This window comes from Wyeomyia smithii, chromosome 3 (assembly GCF_029784165.1).
Source record: "Wyeomyia smithii strain HCP4-BCI-WySm-NY-G18 chromosome 3, ASM2978416v1, whole genome shotgun sequence".
Lineage (NCBI taxonomy): Eukaryota > Metazoa > Arthropoda > Insecta > Diptera > Culicidae > Wyeomyia > Wyeomyia smithii.
The window spans coordinates 66,098,688-66,120,363 of record NC_073696.1 but is presented as its reverse complement, the minus strand read 5'-3'; the positions used below and the strand labels follow the sequence as shown (position 1 = coordinate 66,120,363).

Below are 21,676 nucleotides of genomic sequence, written 5' to 3'. Positions count from 1 at the left end.
AACGGGTTTTTCAACCCATCTGCGCCCAATTGTTGATCTTCATTATTTTTGTTCATTTTTGTTAAGTGGGTCCCCCTTCCAGCCGCTATCCTTATCCATACTGGAGTGGTCGCCTATCTGGTCCCATGGTAGTCTATGCCGAAGCAGTGAGGCCATGGCTAGGGGCGGCTGCCATAGCGCCTTATGAGCAACTATGACACCCCCGACCGGCGCAAGTCAGGAAAGGACATCTGATCCCACTCCTGCCCGGTTCCCACCGGGCAATGAATTTGGAACGTACTGGAAGGCCTGCCAGGTTTTACGGGACGGAGACCCCTGCACCGGTTGTTGTCTCGCCGTTTCAAGCCGTTGTCACACGACCTTACTAAGGGAGCTCGGCGCAGGTGCCAGCCCAGAATCGTGGTGCGAAAACGGAATCCGACTCTTATCATATGGCGTTGCGACCAGTTACCGTAATTGGGAACTTACTGGCATCAATACCAATGGGCGAATTAGTGCATTTGGGTGGTGGGAGCGGCACTATTCGCTCCGTCAGAGCTGCTTCCGGATAATGTGGCTTTTGTGAGAATTCGGCGGCCCAATGCCTGAGTCTCACCACAACCTAGGCTAGCTCTCGCTGATGGTCCGGGACTGCGTTCTTGCAGTTAGCACTTCCGTGGCCTACGGTAATCGCCAAATACCGACCCGTGGTGGCATACAGCTCTGCCAATATATATATATATATATATATATATATATATATATATATATATATATATATATATATATATATATATATATATATATATATATATATATATATATATATATATATATATATATATACCGACAGTGGTTTTGCTTCTCGCTCGCTTTGCGATGCTGCTTGATACCAGTTGAAACTGTTTAGGTGTAGTAGTTTGGAGCTGCCAAATACATTGGAGAAACGCTAGAGCATTAATTGCGTTATGGCCAACACGCAATCATTGTACTGTTTCCGAATTACATCAACAACAATTGCGCTGAAAACGCACAATTTTGTACTGGTTTCGCACCATCCAACTTTTGCGTGTACAGAATATATATATATATATATATATATATATATATATATATATATATATATATATATATATATATATATATATATATATATATATATATATATATATATATATATATATATATATATATATATATATATATATATATATATATATATATATATATATATATATATATATATATATATATATATATATATATATATATATATATATATAAATATATATATATATTATATATATATATATATATATATATATATATATATATATATATATATATTTTTTTTTTTTTCAGGTGAAGGGGAAATTTGCATCCAAACCCCTGAGGTGACCAACCTCAGGGAGTGTGGGGTTGGTTTGAATCAGTGACCGGACCCACTAAAACTCCTTCAGTCTCCAGCCCATAATACTCCCCGGGACCACCGCTAAGTATTGCTTCGGGGAGCGGCTTTTGTGCTCTGTGCACCTTCTTGGTTCTTTAGGTCTTTTTGCTAACTTAGCTAACTAACCTGGAGACTGGCCGTTAGCTAACACTGGCGTGTCGGTGGTCAACCTGTCGCCTGTTTTGCAATTCTAAAACTATTTGAGAGGCGGCTGTACAAACCGCCCTCCAAATGTTTGGGTCTTTACACATCCTCCGAACTAGGTTGTCCGGAGTGGTGTCTGGCCCGCTCACTACCATCATGTCGCTCCGCGCATGCACAAAACGAGGGCACACGAAGAAGACATGCTCAGCAGTCTCTTCCACTTCCGCGCACTCGGGACACATGGGGGACCCCGCATGCCCGAATCTGTGTAGATACTGCCTAAAGCAACCATGACCTGACAGAATCTGTGTCAAGTGGAAGTTAACTTCTCCATGGCGCCTCCCGACCCATCCGGATACGTCCGGAATAAGTCGATGCGTCCATCTACCCTTTACGGAATTGGACCATCCCTGCTGCCATCTGATCATCGAGAATGACCTTCTGGTGCCTCGTATACCCCTTGTGTCACGTTGATCGAAGCATTCTACGTCCTCCTTAATGGCTATGCTGATAGGCATCATGCCGGACAGGACGCAGATTGCGTCGTATGACACTGTACGGTACGCGCTCACAACCCTCAGGCACATGAGCCTGTAGGTACTTTCCAGTTTACGACGATGACTGTTGGTACCTAACGCTTTGGACCACGCTGGCCCACCATACCTAAGTATGGACGAAACCACGCTGGCAAGAAGTTTACGCTTGCTGCCATATACCGCTGAGCTATTGGACATCATTCGAGATAGTCCTGCAGCGGCCGTTGAAGCCCTCTTACAGGCATAGTCGACGTGACTCTTAAATGTGAGCTTATCGTCAACCATAACCCCCAAGAGCTTCAAGGAACGCCTTGAGGTAATGGTGCAGTCACCGACTCTGACCACCGCCTGTTGCTCTAATTTGCGGTTGTTCACAACCGTAACCTCCGTTTTATGGTGCGCTAACTCCAGTTTCCTAGAGTGCATCCAGTCTTCGACCTTGCGTATGCAGTGCGCGGCCGTCAACTCGACCTCTTCGATCGACTCGCCGTAGACCGAAACCGACGATCACGACCCCTACAGGGAACTTTAGTTTCAACACCCCGTCATACATGACATTCCACAACACCGGGCCCAGGATGGAACCTTGCGGTACCCCTGCGGTGATTGGGACGCTCTTCTGACCCTCCTCCTTGTTGTAAACTAGTACCCGATTCTGGAAATAATTTTCCAAAATCTTGTACAACGACACCGGTACGTGGATGCTCCTAAGCTCGAGCGCTATGGAGTCCCAACTGGGGCTATTGAATGCATTCTTCACGTCAACCGTGACGATTGCGCAATAGCGAATGCCCCAACTCTTACGCTGGAGTGCTACCTCTGCCGTCTTGGTGACAGAGAGAATAGCATCCAGCGTGGATCTACCTTTCCGGAAGCCGAACTGGTTACTTGCCAGACCGTTTACACCCTCTGTGTACTTCACCAGTCTGTTGAGGATAATCCTCTCAAGCACCTTACCCGTAGTGTCCAGCAGACAGATAGGTCTGTATGCCGATGGGTCCCCTGGCGGTTTCCCAGCCTTCGGCAACAGCACCAATCTCTGTCGCTTCCACCTGTCCGGAAAGAGGCAGTCATCCAGGCACTTCTGCATGACTGCTCGAAATAGATCGGGGGCCACTTTCATGGCCGTCCTGATGGCCAAGTTCGGGATTCCATCCGGTCCCGGTGCCTTGCTCACCTTTAAGGAGTTGGCGATCACGATGAGTTCCTCATTCGTAACCCTTACCTCCTCCACAACCTCTGCATGGCTGCCGTCTCTCACGGATTGGATGCCCGGCAGGTTGGCCGACCATCCCTGGTCTGTGTCTGAGATACTGGAACGTCGGACGTGAGACTCAGCAACCGGAGGCCAAGGATTTGGCTCGTGTCGTGGAAAGAGTCCCTCGATGATACGCTCCAGCATCGCTGGTGATCGCTCTGCAGGCGCCAACACGCCTTTGGATTCGCCATTACGACTCTGTAGGCGTTGCCCCACGGATTCGTATTGGCACTCGCGCATAGCCTATCGAAGCAGGCCCTTTTGCTCGCCTTTATCGCACTTTTAAGCGCCGATCTTGCAGATCCGAATACTACACGGCGCTCTACCCTCTGTGCATCGGTACGTGCACGTTGCAACATCCGTCTTGCACGGAGGCACGCGCTACGGAGGTCCGCTATCGCGTCGGTCCACCAGTATACCGGTGACTTACCATTCCTAGGTTGGCGGGTCCTAGGCATGGTGGCGTCGCACGCCCGCGATAATGTGGCAACTAATTGGTCAGCACTCGGGCGGAGCCAACTGCCCCCCTCGCGCTCTCTTCTCATTGCTTCTGCAAATACCTCGCCATCGAAATGCGATGTCTTCCACCCACGGACGGTCGGAGTATTGGCTCTACCCGTCGCCTGCCGCCTCACGTTCTGGACTACGCTATAGCAGACCGACTGGTGGTCACCATAGGTGTAGCCATCGTCTACCCTCCAGTTCACGATCAGTCCTGGGCTGGAGAACGTCACGTCGATGATCGACTCCGCACCATTTCTGCTGAATGTACACTTGGTTCCAACGTTGGCCAGATCTAGGTTGAGCTTTGCCAAAGCTTCCAACAAGATCTGACCCCTCCGGTTCGTGCGGCGGCTTCCCCACTCAACAGCCCAAGCGTTGAAGTCGCCCGCCACTACTAAGGGTGTTAGTCCCGTCAGCTCCATAGATAACAAATCGACCATCTGGGTGAACCTTTCGATAGACCAACGCGGCGGAGCATAACAACTGCAGTATAACACTCCGTCCACCTTGGCAACCGCGTATCCTTCATTTGAGGTTGACACAACCTCCTGAACCGGGAACTTGCTGGTCGTGCATATGGCCGCCGTACTGGACTTATCTGCAACCCAATTACCGTTTCCGGGAGGAATGCAGTAGGGGTCCGATACGATTGCGATGTCCGACCGCGACTCAGACGCTGCTTGGTATAGCAGCTGCTGTGCCGCATAGCAATGGTTCAGGTTCAATTGTGTCACCCTCACGCCCGTGGTTTCGTGGCCGCCTTACCGGCTGGGCACCGTGGGCCTCCCATAAAGTGCTTGGCGTCCCGTTTTCCAGTACATACCAAGCACTTGGGAGGCTCCCCGCAGTTTTTAGCTTTATGGCCAGCACCACCACAACGCCTACATAACTGGCTCCTATCGGGCCCTTTGCAGGTCCAGGACTTGTGTCCTCCCTCGAAACACCTGAAGCAAACGTCCGGCTGCTGGAGTATGCTCAGGGGACATACTGACCAGCCAACCTTAAGTTTGGCTGTCTTCAGGGCCAGAGTTGCATCGGCCGATGCAAGCCGGAAAGTGGCCACCTGGGTCCCCGCTGGACCCTTTCGGAAGCGAATTACCTCAGTGGCTACTTCCACTCCGCACTTCTCCTTGAGGGCCTGTGCAATATCGCACCTCTCGGTGATTTCATCCAGGTTTTTGAGCTGGAGAGTCACCTCTGAGGTGAGTGCCCGAATTTGCACATCTTTCCAGAGGACCTGCTCGGCTACCGTCTTGTAGGCAGCGCCCTTGTTTTTAGCATCCTTACGGACTATATATATATATGTTTATGGTTTATGCATCATTCGATTCCTGTATTTCATAATTATTATTTGAAACACAATCAACAAGTCCAAATTTAATTCAAATCCAATATCATTCAAGAAACCACGTGCACGCTTCCCATACACAGATATCGCAAAAATGTACCAAATATTGTCTTTACACCTCGCATCTTCATTGCTACCACGTGATTGGTTGTTTCATCAATCTACCAACTGTTTCCGTATAAGAGATGGTCTCATTTTCGTTCATTTCCCATCTGATCAGAAGCTTCAACAGCAGTTCTTGAAAATATTCCGAGAGATGATGCATACAACTTTTTCAAGTACAGTCATTCTCACTTCAGCGTTTACGAAGCTGATCGTTTTTTCTTTAAGGTAATGAAAACTTGCTGGTCGTGAACGCAGAAGCGAGAATGAAGGAGCTTGAAAAGTTGTACAGTTGTATTGCGTCGTACACAAATTACGTAACGCATGAATGGGAGGGAGGGGGGTTGAGTCAGCGTTACTAATTGTTATGTAGGGAGGAGGGGGGGTAGTAGAGACAGTTACGTAACTGTGATGTTTGTCCGAAATTGAAAAATTTTGGAGTGGAGTCAGGCGGATCAGCGTTACATAATTTGGGGGGGGGGAGTCATGTCGAACGTTACCTATCGTTACATAGGGTGGAGGGGGTCTGAAATCTAGATTTTTAGCGTTACGTAATTTGTGTACGACGCCTATGTGCTTGATATGCCGGATAGGATTGTGCCTGATTTTTTCGGTTCAATTCTTGTGCAATGGAGGCAAATTGCCCGGCTCTCTCGACTCGAGAAGTTAGTTTCTGTGAAAGAATCCAAACTCTGCCGGAAGCTACGCGGCTCCAAAAGGCGATGTCCAAAGACCATACTAACGGTTTAGGACAGGTCACTACCAAGGAAACGCTGGAGGTTCTTATAAACACCCACTTTCCTGGATCGACAGAGACCGAAGAACTGAATAGTGATGGGTCGCGGCAGGACAATTCGAGACATATGGCGTCTCGGGAGTCCATCCTGCTGGCCCGTCGACTGTTCACGGAAGCTTCAATAGGTTGGGCTTTAAGCTCGTTCGACCCTATGAAGTTTCCTGGTCCAGACGGCATACTACCCATCTTTCTACAAAAATCGGCCGCAGTTATCATGTCCGAACTCATCAACCTCTTCAGAGCCAGCTTTATCCTGGGCCATATTCCGGATAACTGGCTGAAGGTGAAGGTAGTGTTTATCCCCAAAGTTGGAAGAAAGGACAAAACCCTACCTAAAACTTTCAGACCCATAAGTCTGACTTCATCGCTTCTCAAGTTGATGGAGAAAATAATGGATAAATATATCCGTGACGAGTTTCTTAAAGACTCCCCGCTGAACAGGAACCAACATGCCTATCAAAGCGGCAAGTCAACAGAAACTGCTCTTCACAGCTTAGTGACGTTGATTGAAAAGTCCCTAAGTTATCAGGAGACGGCGCTATGTGCCTTTCTTGATATTGAAGGGGCCTTCGATAACACGTCCTTTGCATCAATCGATACGGCTCTTTCTCATAAGGGAATCGACCAAACTTCAAGGAACTGGATACACGCAATGCTCTCTAGCAGAGTGATCACAGCAACCTTGGGAGATTCGTCTGTAACAATGTCAGTGGTCAAGGGGTGCCCGCAAGGAGGAGTTCTCTCGCCCTTGTTATGGTCACTAGTTGTCGACGCACTTCTCAACAAGCTTTCACAGCTTGGTTACGAGGTCATTGGATACACAGATGACATCGTCCTCATCGTCAGAGGTAAAGATGACGCAACTCTGTCGAGCCGAATGCAAACGGCTCTGAATACCACCATGTCATGGTGTTTACAGGAGGGTCTAAACATAAACCCCTTAAAAACAGTCCTAATTCCATTCGGCAGACGAAGGACGATCTCCATCACTCCTCCAATACTGAATGGAGTTAGACTGGGCTTCAGCAATGAAGTCAAATATCTCGGAATTATTTTGGACAAGAAACTGAACTGGTCTGCACAACTGGATCATGCCGCTAAGAAAGCGATCTCAGCGATCTGGGCCTGCAGAACTCTGTTCGGTAAGACCTGGGGACTAAAACCAGACTTGGCACTCTGGTCTTACAAGACCATTGCCCGACCAAGAATCACCTATGCTGTCCTAGTGTGGTGGCCTAAGGTGAACGAAGTGACTGCGCAAGCCAAACTCAAAAAAGTTCAAAGACTTGCATGTCTTTCGGTTACCAGCGCTATGCGAACAACTCCAACTGCAGCCATGGAAGCTATGCTTTGCCTACTACCTCTACATCTTCATGTGAAAAAGGAAGCAGAGCTTGGCGCTCTAAGGTTGCAAAGGAGGAAAACCATACTTAGGGAGTTCAAACTAACTCCGCTATTAACCACAGTCTCCGACTGGATGGACGTTAGGACCAACATGGATATTCCATATAGAGTGATTGAAACAAACCGCTCTATGTGGAACAATGGAGGGCCTAATCTTCCACCTGGCATCGTCAATTTTTATACGGACGGCTCGAAAATGGGATCCCTAACGGGATCTGGTATATACGGACCCGGTATCAGGGAAACGTTTTCCCTGGGAAAATGGCCCACCGTTTTTCAAGCAGAGGTATATGCCATATATATCTGCGCAAAAATATGTCTGCAACGCAACTACAGACATGCGAAAATCGGTATATTCTCGGACAGTCAAGCAGCACTACCAGCACTTAAGTCCGTCAAATGCGCTTCCAAACTTGTTTGGGAATGCATTGAAACTCTACGGGAACTTTCCCGACAGAATTCAGTTTTTCTGTTTTGGGTGCCCGGACACTGCGGAGTCGAGGGTAATGAACACGCTGACTACCTAGCAAGACAGGGATCAGCTCAGCGGTTTATTGGTCCCGAGCCGTTTCTGGGTACGTCCATTTCCGCTATCAAAAGCGAACTATTAACTTGGGAAGGCTAGAAATAGTATCCCAATGGCAACAGGCACAGGGTTGTAGACAAGGCAAACAGTTTATCTATCCGAACCCTGGAACCGCCAGGAAGCTACTTAGTCTAAATCGTAGTGACCTACGGATAATCACGGGACTCCTCACCGGACACTGTCCCGCTTTTTATCATTTAAAGAAAATCGGCGTAGTGTTGAACGACACCTGCCGATTCTGCAAATCTGAACCAGAGAGTTCAGAGCATTTGCTTTGCTCTTGCGAAGCTCTTGCTTTCTCTAGGTACAACTTCTTAGGAAGTTACCTTTTAACTCCATACCAAGCATGGAGCTCGAATCCCAAGCAGGTCATTAGTTTCATCAACTATGTTGTACCTAATTGGGGTACAGGTTTACAACAAAACAGTTCTACTCCATCAATGAGTACGAACAATCCGTAACCTGTGCACAGCAATCGGGGCCCGCCACAAAAGACAATCAGCAAGAATGTCGCAGTGGCATTTCAGTACCCAGTGCCTTTCAGGCATACAGAAAAAAAAAAACCAAAAAGTGACCTCCCAGTTTTCCGATAATTACTTTATAATGCTCTTCTGCGATTTCACTGGCATCTCGGAGGAATAAAATATTTGCAATCTTCTTACTATGTTATTAGGAAAGAGGGTTCCTTTAAAACATCTGCCCCGGGCCTCCCATCACCCAAATTCGGCCCTGGTCCTGTGTCAATAATGTAGTTGTTTTTCTCACAAAAAGGAATATAACCCTTAAAAATACAGCCTTTATAGAATTATATCGCTATAAATTGCAACAAATTTTGTTCAAATCCGTTTTAGCTTCTATTGAGCAATTCCACAAAAACGGGCAATCATTTCAAACGGTTTTTAATCTGGCTGAGACTTTGTACAGATCCTATGGGCTAAAGATGTGATTTTGTGCCAATAGTATTTTTTAGTATCAATTTTTTTCATTTGGAAAATTTTACCTTTCTTATTTCCTTAAGTTTGAAAAAAACATCAATGTTTATCTAACATTGTGTAGTTTCCGTAATCAGATAAAATCAGATTTTTGAAAAGTGGGTTTTTTGAGACATTCAGGTTCAGTTCTCTCCAGGGAATTGTAATTAGGCGATATTGTTAGGATGAACAGAGGCTCGGTATAGTGGAGCAGTAAGCTTGAAACGTAAAGGTAAAACTTACTCACAAGCACGGATATGAATGATAAGCGTATCACTTACTTCAATAGTGATACTGCCAATAATATGAAGTGCGGAGTACAAAAAACACCTGGGCAACATCACAATAAATCTAATCTCTGGTCGCAGTGATGAGTCCACAAAAAAAATATAGGTCGAGTTTCGAACCGGAATGTATCACCAAGGCTTTGCTTTGCTGTTCAATTTTTAATAATACTAGATACTCGACCCGCGTTACTGCGCCTCTGGGTTTATGATGACAACCACGTATCTCTTAAATGTGATTTCAATTAAATATTAACATTATTATGTTATATTAATGGAACTGTATGTAGGGCATCGAACGTTTTCGCCAGTGTTTTTTTTTTCGGCAGGGTTTCTCCAGCAATCCTATGCAAAAACTGTCGAAGAAAACCACTGACGAAGACGTTCGATATTCTGCTAAAATTCAAGTTTTCTGGGTCATGTTACTAGAAAGTTCGTAGATATATCGAAATATTACTATTTTGGCCAGGAATAGCTTAGGGTTTTAATCTTGAAGCAAGCAACACGAGCAAAAAGACTAAGCTGCTGAATGAAAACAAATTAAAGTCGGTCAGGATTCAAAATAGTTCAAGAAAAAAATTTGTTTTACGAATAAAAAGAGTTGGGTACATTCGTATTGTTAACTACCTCAACCCTATTCAGATCCCTAGTAACAATATGGGTTTTATCAAAGTTTTATAGTGCTTAAACCAAAACAGCGCTATAAAACTTTGATAAAACTCGTTTTGTTATTTGGGATAGGCTCTGTTATGCACAGTTCTTGGCCGTCGAGCAGAAAATGGTCTCATGGTGGAAAACGATTATACTTCAGAATTAATAGAAAGTTCAATTAAATTTATTTTTAATGGCGTACTTATATCGTAATGAAAAATGATAGTTTTACAGAGTGGATGGTAACGTCTCCGCCAACCACATTCGACGCTTGGGTTCGAATCCCAACGCCGACATAGGTGTCGATGGTTGTGGGCTGGCGTGATCCACTCACAACCAACCCAACTGATCTAGATTCAATCCTAGCCGACACCGGGAGATTTTCTTAGGCGAAAAATCTCTGGGATCACGCCTTTCGTCGCATGAGGAAGTAAAGCCGTTGGCGCCGGTCCGTTAATTAACGGGTCGTGAGTTAGGGTCCTGGGTGGAGTCGCCTCCCTGGGCGTCGGTGATTGACACAACAACAGTGGCGGAACTAGATCGACGGAAAATAAGCGAGAATAAAAAAAACGAATCGGAGGTCACCATCTTGGATTTCAAAATGACGGTTGGAAACGATTTCCGATCTCTGGGTATCATTTTGGTTCCAGATGTAACGAGAATCCACGCATACAAATTGGTACGGTAATCAAGTTAGGTGCAGGGCTGATGAAAATCATTTTCACTATCAAAATTCTGTGAAAATTATACACAATCTTTCTCAATTTTGACTTCCAATGAACGCAGCGCCCTTTTAAACACACTATAATTCCCTCCTTGAAACGACCTGTCACACTTCGATGAAATATTTTACGCGCATCGTTCACGGTCACGCAATTAAACCTTCTGAAAATCCAAACAAATCATATTCACCTTTTCTTTGGTAAAACGAAAATGACGTTATCATCGTAATGCTTGCTGTCGTTATCATAATGAAACACTAAAATTTCTTTCGTGGCAGCATTTTTCTTATCCATTAAAAGTCGCGTAATGCTACTGGACAGTTTACAACATCCTTGTGATGGTAGAAAAAGGCACTGACAGAAACGCACTGGCAAAAACGCTGAAATTTTTCAGTCCTGGTTAGTTGTTAAGGAATTTAGTAATAACAAATTTATCTCCCCTCCCGTCTTTGCTACGCAATCGAAATAAAAGCCGTTGAAATATATCTGCTACTATTTAGCTTTCCACGAGTGGTAATGGCTGACAATGGACGCAACCCATTTTGACGTCTTCTGTAGGTCACGTTATTTTTAATCGTAGTACCGAAGTGAAAAACATAGATATGCTACGTTACGATGTTGTTATATTTTCTACTCCGTTACTATAAAAAAATTACCTGACCTACAGAAGACGTCAAAACGGGCTGCGTTCACTATCCGCCATCACCCTCATCCTTTCTACGCTAAGAATAATCAAAAATGACACAGTAACGTCACAAAAATACATCTCATACTCAAAAACATCTGTATATAAATTTGCGCGGTTATCGGGGAGGAAGATTTCACGTTTTAAAACTACAATTTCATCTCCCATTGCGCGCGCTTATGAGGTAGAGCAAAAATAGTAGATTTGTGACAATCTTCGTATTTGAAAACCCCTATGTACAAATTTTCATGTTCAGTAGTTTCTGAGTGCTATCAGAATTTTCAAAGGGTGTCCGATATTTTCATTCTGTGGGGAATTCTGGAGGGGAAATTTTGCCCTTTTTACCAAACGGAATTTTGACAGCTTAGAATGCTTCACAGTACCTTTTTTCAAAAGTCTTCATGGTCCGCGAAAAAATGTCTTCCTACCCGTAGCCCGAAGGCTGAAAAAACTTTCCGGAAAATCGAAAACTGTCGAGCAAAAAAAAGGTCACCACTAATGCACTAATGCAAAATTCGGGTCGTTCACATATTTTTCAATATCTTCACATGTTTCCTCCAATGTCTTCACGTTGTCGTCATAAAAATGGATGTCTTCATCGTACACTCAAAACTTTTTTCCCTTTATTGTTACGTGAAAGTTCCTATACTTGTTCATTTTCAAGTGACATTTTGCTTCACAGCAGTGTTCACAGTAAGTGAACTTTGTTTTCCCTTTCGGTTTATGATTTCTTTTTAGTTGCGTACTAGCTACCAGAAGAAATTTCATTGCCTGATTCAGTGCCTAAATTTCACATGGGATTGAGATAGGAAAAAGAATTCCTTTTTGAACTGAAAAAACTTTCCGGAAAATCGAAAACTGTCGAGCAAAAAAAGGTCACCTCTAATGCACTAAGGCAAAATTCGGGTCGTTCACATATTTTTCAATATCTTCACATGTTTTCTCCAATGTCTTCACGTTGTCGTCATAAAAATGGATGTCTTCATCGTACACTCAAAACTTTTTTCACGTTGTTGTTACGTGAAAGTTCCTATACTTGTTCATTTTCTGTCATTTTGCATGATTTATGTGACAAACATAACATCTACGTGAAAATCTCATGCATACCATGGTAAATCACGTACCATCTACGTGAACTTGACAACGTCAAACAGGATGTATCGCGTGAATTCTCTGTGCGAAAAGAATCAGAAATCAAAATTGTGATGCTGTTGTCTGATTCTGAACATAAACCAGAATTCCTGGATGGCTTGCAAATAAGTAAATTTTCGGAAAATTCTAATAAACTCGAGACTTTTTTTTTTGTTCACACAACATTTATTTGGCACGGCACAATACAAAAAACTCGAGACTTGAGCTTACAGGTTTCACACAGCGTCAGTTCAAAGATGGAAGAGTTACCTGAACAAAAACAGCTGCAGCGGACGATAACAATCCCCGGGAATGTCGTAATATTTATCAGTTTTTGTGTTGTTTCATTCATTTACGAATTGACGAATTTGCATACCTGAGTGATATCTGATAGCAATCACGTTTTACGAAATGTACAATTTTCATTTATTTCTCTAATTTTTATGAGCTATGAAACGGGTTTTGGAAATTATCAGAATATGTTGCGTAATAAATCACTCAGGTATGCAAATTCGTCGTTTACCAGTAGATGAATTCTACGTGAAACTCACATGAAATGCATGCATCTACTGAATAATTTTCAAAGGATCAATGAACTCAAATGACAATCACGTAGAATCTACTAGAAAACGATAGTGAGAAATATTTATGTAACTTCTCCGGTAACTATAACGTGAAAAATATTTCGAATGTAGGCTAATGTCTTCCAATCTGGCATCGCTGGGTGTGAGACGACCAACCAACTGCCTGACACTTTCAGTACCTGAATAATGCCAGTGTTCATTATTCCGTACAAGAACAAGGGACATTTTGTTTCACAGCGGTGTTCACAGCAAGTGAACTTTGTTTTCCCTTTCGGTTTATGATTTCTTTTTAGTTGCGTACTAGCTACCAGAAGAAATTCCATTGCCTGATTCAGTGCCTGAATTTTACATGGGATTGAGATAGGAAAATGAATTCCTTTTTGAACTGCATACTGCGCTTTAAGACTGATTTAAAACAATAGATAACAGAAATGCTATTGGGCCACGCACAGGTGTGTGGTATATCTCAGTGAAATCTATGATATAATACTATACGATGTGGACCGAATTACACCAGCATACCATGAAAAGGCTGCTGGGGCCACACACAAATGTGTGTGGTCGATTTGAAAGAAATACTAAAGTAATTATGTTTTTTTTCATTATTAAAACTGACTTGTTGTTGGGACCACGCACAAGTGGTGTGTGGTTTGCATTATGGAATATACAAATTTCTATATATTTGTATAAATAGAAACGAAGCAAAAAATACTCTCTACAAAAATCGAAATAAAAAAAGATTTAAAAATCATAGACCATTCGTTACTAGAAAGATAAATAAATGAAATTAACAGTGTTTGCTATACCTTTCCAGAAGAAAGGCAAAACGATACTGACGAGTTGTTGACCATAAACTAAAAACCAATCCATCCCTAGATTGGCAATGCTATTTCTAAAACAAGACCCGTGCAAAACATGAATGACTCAATCGTGCAGCAGAATGCCTTGACCATGGGTGGCAACCCTGCCCTCTAGTCTCGGTAGTTGGACTCGAAAATAGCTTGTCCATAAAAAGCGCACAAATGTGGCATCTCTCACTGATTGCCGTCGCTAACTCGCTGGCAACAGTTCTCGTGACTTTAGGTCGCCATTGTTTGGGTATTACGGCAAAACTTAATGTTGAGTGATGGTAGTCTTGGCAGCGCAGCACGCGATTCGTGCTCTTCCTCAAAGGTTAATTTCTTATTAGGTATTACTGCTACTTTGTGCATGAACTAAACGATGGATGACGATTTTGGACCTCTTTGATCAATAACAGGTGTCGAAAAGTGCCGGCGATTAGACCATGGATACAAACTTTTCCAGGCAACATTGATACATTTTGTTTATAACGATCGCTATAAGAATACTTATGTTTTTCAAACTTCACATCTCGTTGACAAGCTGGGCGGGAGATGATAATTGAGTTTGCATGACTGGTTGATGTGATATTGGTGGATATTATTAGACCCACCTAGCAAACAACACATTACGGTACAAGAGAAAGGAAGTGAACTATAAATAATCGTTGCCGTTACACCAATTAGATTGCCAGTTTTCGTTTTCACAATGGTTGTTTTTCGAGTTGTATGTAACATCAAAGAATGTTTCACATTTTACGTATCAGTATTTTGTACATTTGCAAAAATATTGACCTCGATAAAATACTTGAACAAATAAATGACTGAATAAATAAATCAGTACCTCAACTTACCCAGAAAATTATCACCGACAGCTCGCGGAGAAGACTCAAAACAGAATTTAAGCTCTAAACGTAAACTGGAGTGATCCGCTGCCAGCTGGTTGGGATGATCGAATGAGTATGGAAATTTGAGATCAAAACCGTTCATCAAGAAATCGAACCAGACTCCACCGAGTGCGAATGCAGGTGAGCCCCGGCCGCAACCGGCCGTCACGTGTCGCTCCCCACACCGAGCAACATATTGGCAGCCGGATCGTTCGCCTTGGTCGTGAGGACGCCGATTTTCACAGCAGCAGCTTTGGTACTTTTCAGGAAATCCGAACCCGCCGTCATCGTTGCCGTTGCTGTCGTGATGTTGGTGTTGGTTGTGGTAGCAGCGACCAGCGTCGGTGGTGTCGTGTAGAACTGTGGCTGACTTAGAATGTACGATGGCGCAGGTTTTGTCGTGGAGATTTGGCTTGATTCGAGCAGCTCGTGATACCAGTTTAGCGGATTGAAAGTGGGCCCTTCTCCGCCCAGCTCTGTCGGCAGGATGTCGCGGGCAACACAGTCATGCAGTGTCGACAGGTTGCCGCCATGTAATTTTATTCGATCGCGTGTTTTTTCCTTGAGGAACGGTCGGATTACCGCCAGTGCTGCCTCCACGTACCACGGTTGACCGATGAAGTGTATCGCTTTGAAGCGCACCGGAAAACAGTCCTGTAGTATAGAGAATATAATATAGAAAGAATATGTTGTTTTTTTTTTAAGTAAGTATTTTCAACTACACTACAAATAACATTACCTGAAGACCTTCGATCATCAGCTTCAAAATTTTTGGATTCAAGTTTGATGATTGTCGGAATGTGAAGTTAGTCCAATCTACAATGGCGATGAAACCGTTCGCTTGATTCTGTTTGTCATCCAAAAGTTTTTCCATCGAAATTAGCATCGCCCTGTACACAGTGACTAGCGAGTACGACGAGTAATCCCAATTTCCGGCCAAGAATATCAGCACTTTGCGGCCCCGTCGATCCCTGTTCGGGAGAACACCCGGAAAGCCATCCCTGAGTGCCAGCTGAATGTTTTCGTCCAAAACTGATAATCTTTGCAAAAGCGGACCATTACGTTGCCGATAGGCATGATAGTTTATCACAAGCTGGAACGCATCGTTTACGTTAAATTTGCGCGCGTACAGAAACCGATACAGAAACTCATCATCTTGGAAGCAAGACTTATCTTTCAGTGCATAATCCATACTGGCCCCTATTAGTTCTTTCAGCGCTTTTAAGGCACGAATTCGATCGGTGGGCTCATTTTTATTGTACCCCTTTAGGTCCGAAATGGTTAGATTGTGCCGGAACCGGTTGTTGGACCACTCAAAATCACAGATGTCGGACATTTTTGCGCCGTTAGCACCCGCCAGCCGCGTACGCACACGAAAAGAATGCTTTTTGCTATCACACTCAACACAATCTCTCACTTTATCGTGGTTTCTTTATGCTCCATTAGCTTCGGGCTACGTGTCAAAATGTACGGCACAGAACTAACACCTTTCTTCCATTAATTAACTGCAGCCACGCACATTAAATTTCATTATCCGGGGATTTTTATTTTTAGTATCACGTAGGTTATGCGTTTACAGAGGGAATCCCATGCGATAAAGGGTTTCTTAACGCAAGAAAGCAGAAGAGGGGATTCCGTTGAACTTTGTGATATCTGCAAAGACAAAAAACAACGACAAAGGGTGAATACAATGATATTTTAAGCATGTTATTATATAGAATCTCATCTTAAGATCGCAGTGAAATAATTGTTTTAATGCATTATCGGAATATATATAGTTTGCTTGTCTTTCAGTCACGCGCACGACAAACGAAAGTTACTCAAATTACCTTTTTCCCAAGCAAACTCTAAAGCTGAGGTATACTAAAGTTTGTTATTTTTTTGTGGGTAGCAACGCAAACACTCCTGTTCTGACTACAAGTTACCTTTGCTTTTAGTACTCCACTCACCTCCTCTCGCCTGTTATAAAGCCAGTCGTAAGGAAATCAAAGCTAACTGCGTCTTAACTAATATTCGGCACACGTGTTGAATTAGCACATGGCTATAGGTTCTGATGCAAGTGCATCGACAAAAACCGCCAAAAACGTAATAAAGGGCGGAAGGCAATTTTAGGATGTGAGAAAGCCATAGTATCAAAGATATCAAGCATGTAAATTAAATCTAAAGTTAGCCAAACCACTGTCGGTTAATTATGAACGTTATTTTATAGTTACATGTCCAATAAGTTCCGTAATGTCATGGCATTACCATCAAAATAAGGTTGTCAAGTCGATGGAATAAGGCAGTACCTGTTGTAGTTCATTGAGGATAGACTATGAAAAAGTCAAGAAAATAATGGGGATTATAAACCTTTTTGCTTGAGAAAATAAGCAGTTTGATTTTTTAAAGTGTGTAGCAATTTTTATGTGCATTGAAATTGTAATTTTTCAATAGTACAGTTATTCGATAGCAAAAAGTTGACCGAAGACGTTAATCACGAACATTTATGAAAAATTTAAGAAAACCGGCTGTAACTCGCTAAAGCCATTTTATGCAAAACATCATATCGAGTTTCAAGTTTAGCTTATGGCGCGTGACAAGCCGCATTTGAATTCTATCCAACTTTCTCCCTATTATTCAATGCTCTAACAAAATTTATAAAAATGTTCTCAAGAAGTTGTACTCAAAGATAAAGCAATATAATTTTTTTCGATATTTTTAAAAATAGAAAAGACATTTAACCTACACAAGACATGCTGCACATATTGTACCCCAAATTAATTCTTTAAGTATACTACGACGTTCAAGATGTACGGAGAAAGGGATAATTATTTTGCTAATATGTAAAAATTTTAGCTGTTTTAAAACAACTTAGAGTATAAGATAAACCCATTCCCGACGAGTGACATTCAAACTTTGATTCAAGTTCAACAATTATACTCGAAAATTTTCACGATAAAATTATTCAGTGAGGTACAGATTGATCTTTAATTTGCAATACAGTTTGTGTTAATTATGTTTATAGTTGATGAGTAATAAGGGTAAAAACTGATTTCTCTCCGCTGGGATCGGATTGAGCTATTGGCCATTATTTTTGAACATTATATAAAATCTGATCAAAAGTTTTGATTTAAGATATTTTGATATATCAACATAAAATTTCCAAAGTTTTAAAAATTAAACATAAGTTTAACCACTATCCTGCAAATGCGCTACAGTAAGCCAACTTTTTTTATTTTTTATCAAATAAAATTCGTTTGCTAATGTAGAAGAAGACGAAAACAAAGAAGTAGACAAAGGTGGTGGTGATGAGATGAGGATTCTTATGTTGTTACGCAACACTATAAAAGGTTTCTGTGATGGAACGCAGATGACAGATGTTTCATGCGCGTCATTTATCATGTGTGAAGTTATATCGGAGTATTAGAGAGGGATTTGAACTACCCATCAATGATTAAAAGAGGACAGTACTTCGTTATTCCAAGCTTTGCTATTGTTAATAACAAATTGCAAAGATAAACTTTCGCAAGTGTGAATATTTTTTTGAGCAATCCAATATTTTTTCATGAGCAATGGTTTTTGTAAATTGTTTTTTTTTTTCAATCACATTCATTTTTAGTTATTTTGTAAGTTTAGTTTGAATATAACATATGTAACATCAAACAATTGAGAAAATGAACTATTATTCATATTATGAAATTAAAAATAAATTAAATCGTTAGAAAACAATTTTTTGAAAATAATCAAATAATGAAGAAAAAGTCTTTATATATTGGAGAAAACAGCTGTGCAGTGGATCCGTATAAGAAGCGAGATGCAGATTCGTTTTCGAGTAAGCAATCAATCCACGATCTACTGAACGAAGGATTTATCGCAGTTTAGAAAAATAATTAAGTTTCCAACCAGCGCTGGCCATCTGCATCGAATTATCGATAGTGTCTTAGTTACATATTGAACTTCAACACGATACTCCAAAAAAAAAAAATCATTTTAGATTAAATACCAACTTTTAATAGTTTAAAATGCATTTTAAAGTGGCTAGCCACTACGGGCCAACTAGTTTTCAAATAGTTTTGATTCATTCTAAGTACTCGGCGTTAGAAGATCCCACATCAAACAAGGAATAAACTATAACACTATTTTACAGATTTCAAAATCTTTGTACAAATATTGGACTCCAATATACCCGTGGCCAGAAGTTTTGACTAAACTGTTCTTGATGGAACAAGAACTTCTAAGGGTTTTAGAATCAGAAATTATAATAATTTGTCTAACTTGAACGCAATAGAATGATCCTGTTGAAGCTTACGGGAGATACATACTTAAAATTTATTTATTACCAGGCTGTCATAATTATTTTTACCGAACACTCAGTGGTGCCGTTCTCGGCAAAAATTACCGAGACCCGCCAAAAAATTTTAAGTGTGCACGACAAATAGACCATAGGATATGATCAAAGTCAAAAGACAAATCCTCAATTCTGGAAATATCCATATCGATAAGTATTTCGTCATTTTCGGCTGTTTCCCAGAAGTTGGAATCAAAATGGTCCAATCCTTCTTGGATAATTTAAAAAAATGTCCACGTCTTGTGAATAATAGCACAGACCTACAGACAATCAAAGAATTGCGTAATAAACCTGTCTTCTATTTAAAAGCTGACAAGGGGAATAAAATTGTTTTTTTGAACAAAAATGATTACGATCAACAAATGTTGGAGAAAATTAATAATGGCCTATACAGACAACAGAGAGTCAACCCTCTTGCCGACATGGTGAAAAATTTTGAAAAAAAACTATCAAAGAATGCCAACGTATTTTTGGTGACGCTTTAAAAAATTTTCGTGTTTCGAACCCTTCTCTTCCTAGAATAAACGGTCTCTCTAAAGTACATAAACCTGGTAATGAAATGAGAGAAATCGTTTCTGCGGTGGGGGCACCAACAGAAAAATTGGCAAAATGGTTAGTCAAGGAATTTCAATCAATGCCGAATAAATTTCCTAGTCGATCTGTTAAAGCGTTATATACCTTTTTAGTTTTCAAAAAACCGAAAAAAAATTTATTGCATTATCTTCAAATACAACACCGTGAGAACATTTTCACAAATTTTCATAAATATCTGAGCAATAGGAAGAAAGTTAAAGCGATTTGCAGCGCGCCTCGCCACGTCCGCATAAGCCAAACTTGAAACTTTACACGCGATTATCTTGGAATAGTGTTTTCCGAAAAATGACTTTGCCGTGATCCTGATTGCGGGAAAATAACTGAACCGATTTCCTTCATCTTTTTTTTAAATTTTCGTTAATAAATTCGCCGGTCCTTGAACGATCGCTTTTTGAAACATACAGTTACATTTTGCCGCAAAAAAATTTTAAATGAAATTTTTAGCGCTCAAAACGTGCCTTTTTTGGGAAAAATGTTCCCGTTTGCACTGAAAACAAAATACTCATAAAAGCTATCGTTCAAGGACACGGCACACTTCAAACCAAAGGAAATAATATGAGTTTTTTGATTTCGGATGACCCGCTGAGTCTCTATCTGGATCACCGCAAGCCTCTGCAAAAAATAGCGTTTCGGGGAAACAGCCATTACTCCAGTAATAATTGGTATGTCTCAAAATTAAACGTATTTTTTTTGTTGTTGTTGATAAACTGTACTTTCAGATTCAGAAAAATACCACTTTGATCCAATGGAAATGGTGCCTTGCACTTAAAAATAAATTCAAACTTCCCTCATTTTTCTCGACCAAAAGGTATATAACCCCTTAAGAGCACAGGAGATTTTGTTGAAAATTTAAAATCATCGGGGGGTATCAATACTGGCGAGATAATGGTTTCTTTTGATGTCACAGCACTTTTTCCGAGTGTTCCAGTGAAAGAAGCTATGAATCTTTTGGAAGATTGGCTTCCCTCCCAACGATGTGACAATCCTTGGAAAACTAAAGTACGCAGTTACTTGAAGTTAACTCGACTTTGCATGGAAGACAATTATTTTCCATTTCGTGGGAAATTTCACAAACAAACAAAAGGAGCACCGATGGGGAATCAGCTTTCACCTTTCTTATGTGAGCTTTTTATCGCACGTTTGGAAAATAAACTAAATGAAAAAGACTGCTTACCAGATCGTTGGTGGAGGTATGTTGATGATATTTTTTGTATTTTACAACAGGGGGACTTGGAAAGTTTTTTGGGAATTTTGAATGGTATTCATAAAAATATCCAGTTCACTTTGGAAATTGAACAAAACAACAGGCTTACATTTTTAGATGTAGTCGTTGTTAAAAACTCCAACCAGTTTGAATTTGAAATCTTTAGGAAACCCACACATATTAAGCGGGTAACACCTAACACTTCTAACCACTGCACCCAGCATAAAATGGCTTCTTTCTACCATATGATCCACCATATGGAATCTTTGCTTCTCAGTTATGAAGGTAAGGAAAACGAAATGGAATATATTTTTGACTAGTTGAACGTTCCCGGCGATGCTCGGGATCGAAAGTTTCAAAATTAGGAATCATTTTTTATAATTCATTGCATTATTAGCACAACTCACTTCAAAAATATTTCACATCTTATACGTCCATCATCACTTTAAGTACTTTAACATTCTGAGAACGCACAGAACGGAAATACCCATATTGGATTGCATATTTTGATATTTTGGGGATGATTTACAGAAACTGGAAATCGCTATTTCGGATTTCAAAATGACGTATGGAGTTCGGAAGTTTCGGAAGTATTGAAATGGCTGGCCAAATACCACTTCAGATTATTTTCCTGAAACCAGAAGTCGTTATTTTGGAAAATGTTATGTGGGGTCATCCCAGTTCCGAATA

General features: G+C 41.5%; 1 protein-coding gene across 1 annotated transcript in view; it reads right to left on the bottom strand.

Annotated features, from left to right (window-relative positions):
• Positions 1 to 21,676, bottom strand: part of LOC129730807 (clavesin-2-like) — a 56,265-nt gene that overhangs the window by 8,972 nt on the left and 25,617 nt on the right. Inside the window, exons 2-3 of the mRNA XM_055690387.1 lie at positions 15,601 to 16,514; positions 14,829 to 15,515 (exon numbers count right to left, since the gene is read on the bottom strand). Coding sequence (XP_055546362.1) covers positions 15,027 to 15,515; positions 15,601 to 16,197 — 1,086 coding nt within the window. The 5' untranslated portion in view covers positions 16,198 to 16,514 and the 3' untranslated portion in view covers positions 14,829 to 15,026. The remainder of the gene's footprint in view (positions 1 to 14,828; positions 15,516 to 15,600; positions 16,515 to 21,676) is intronic.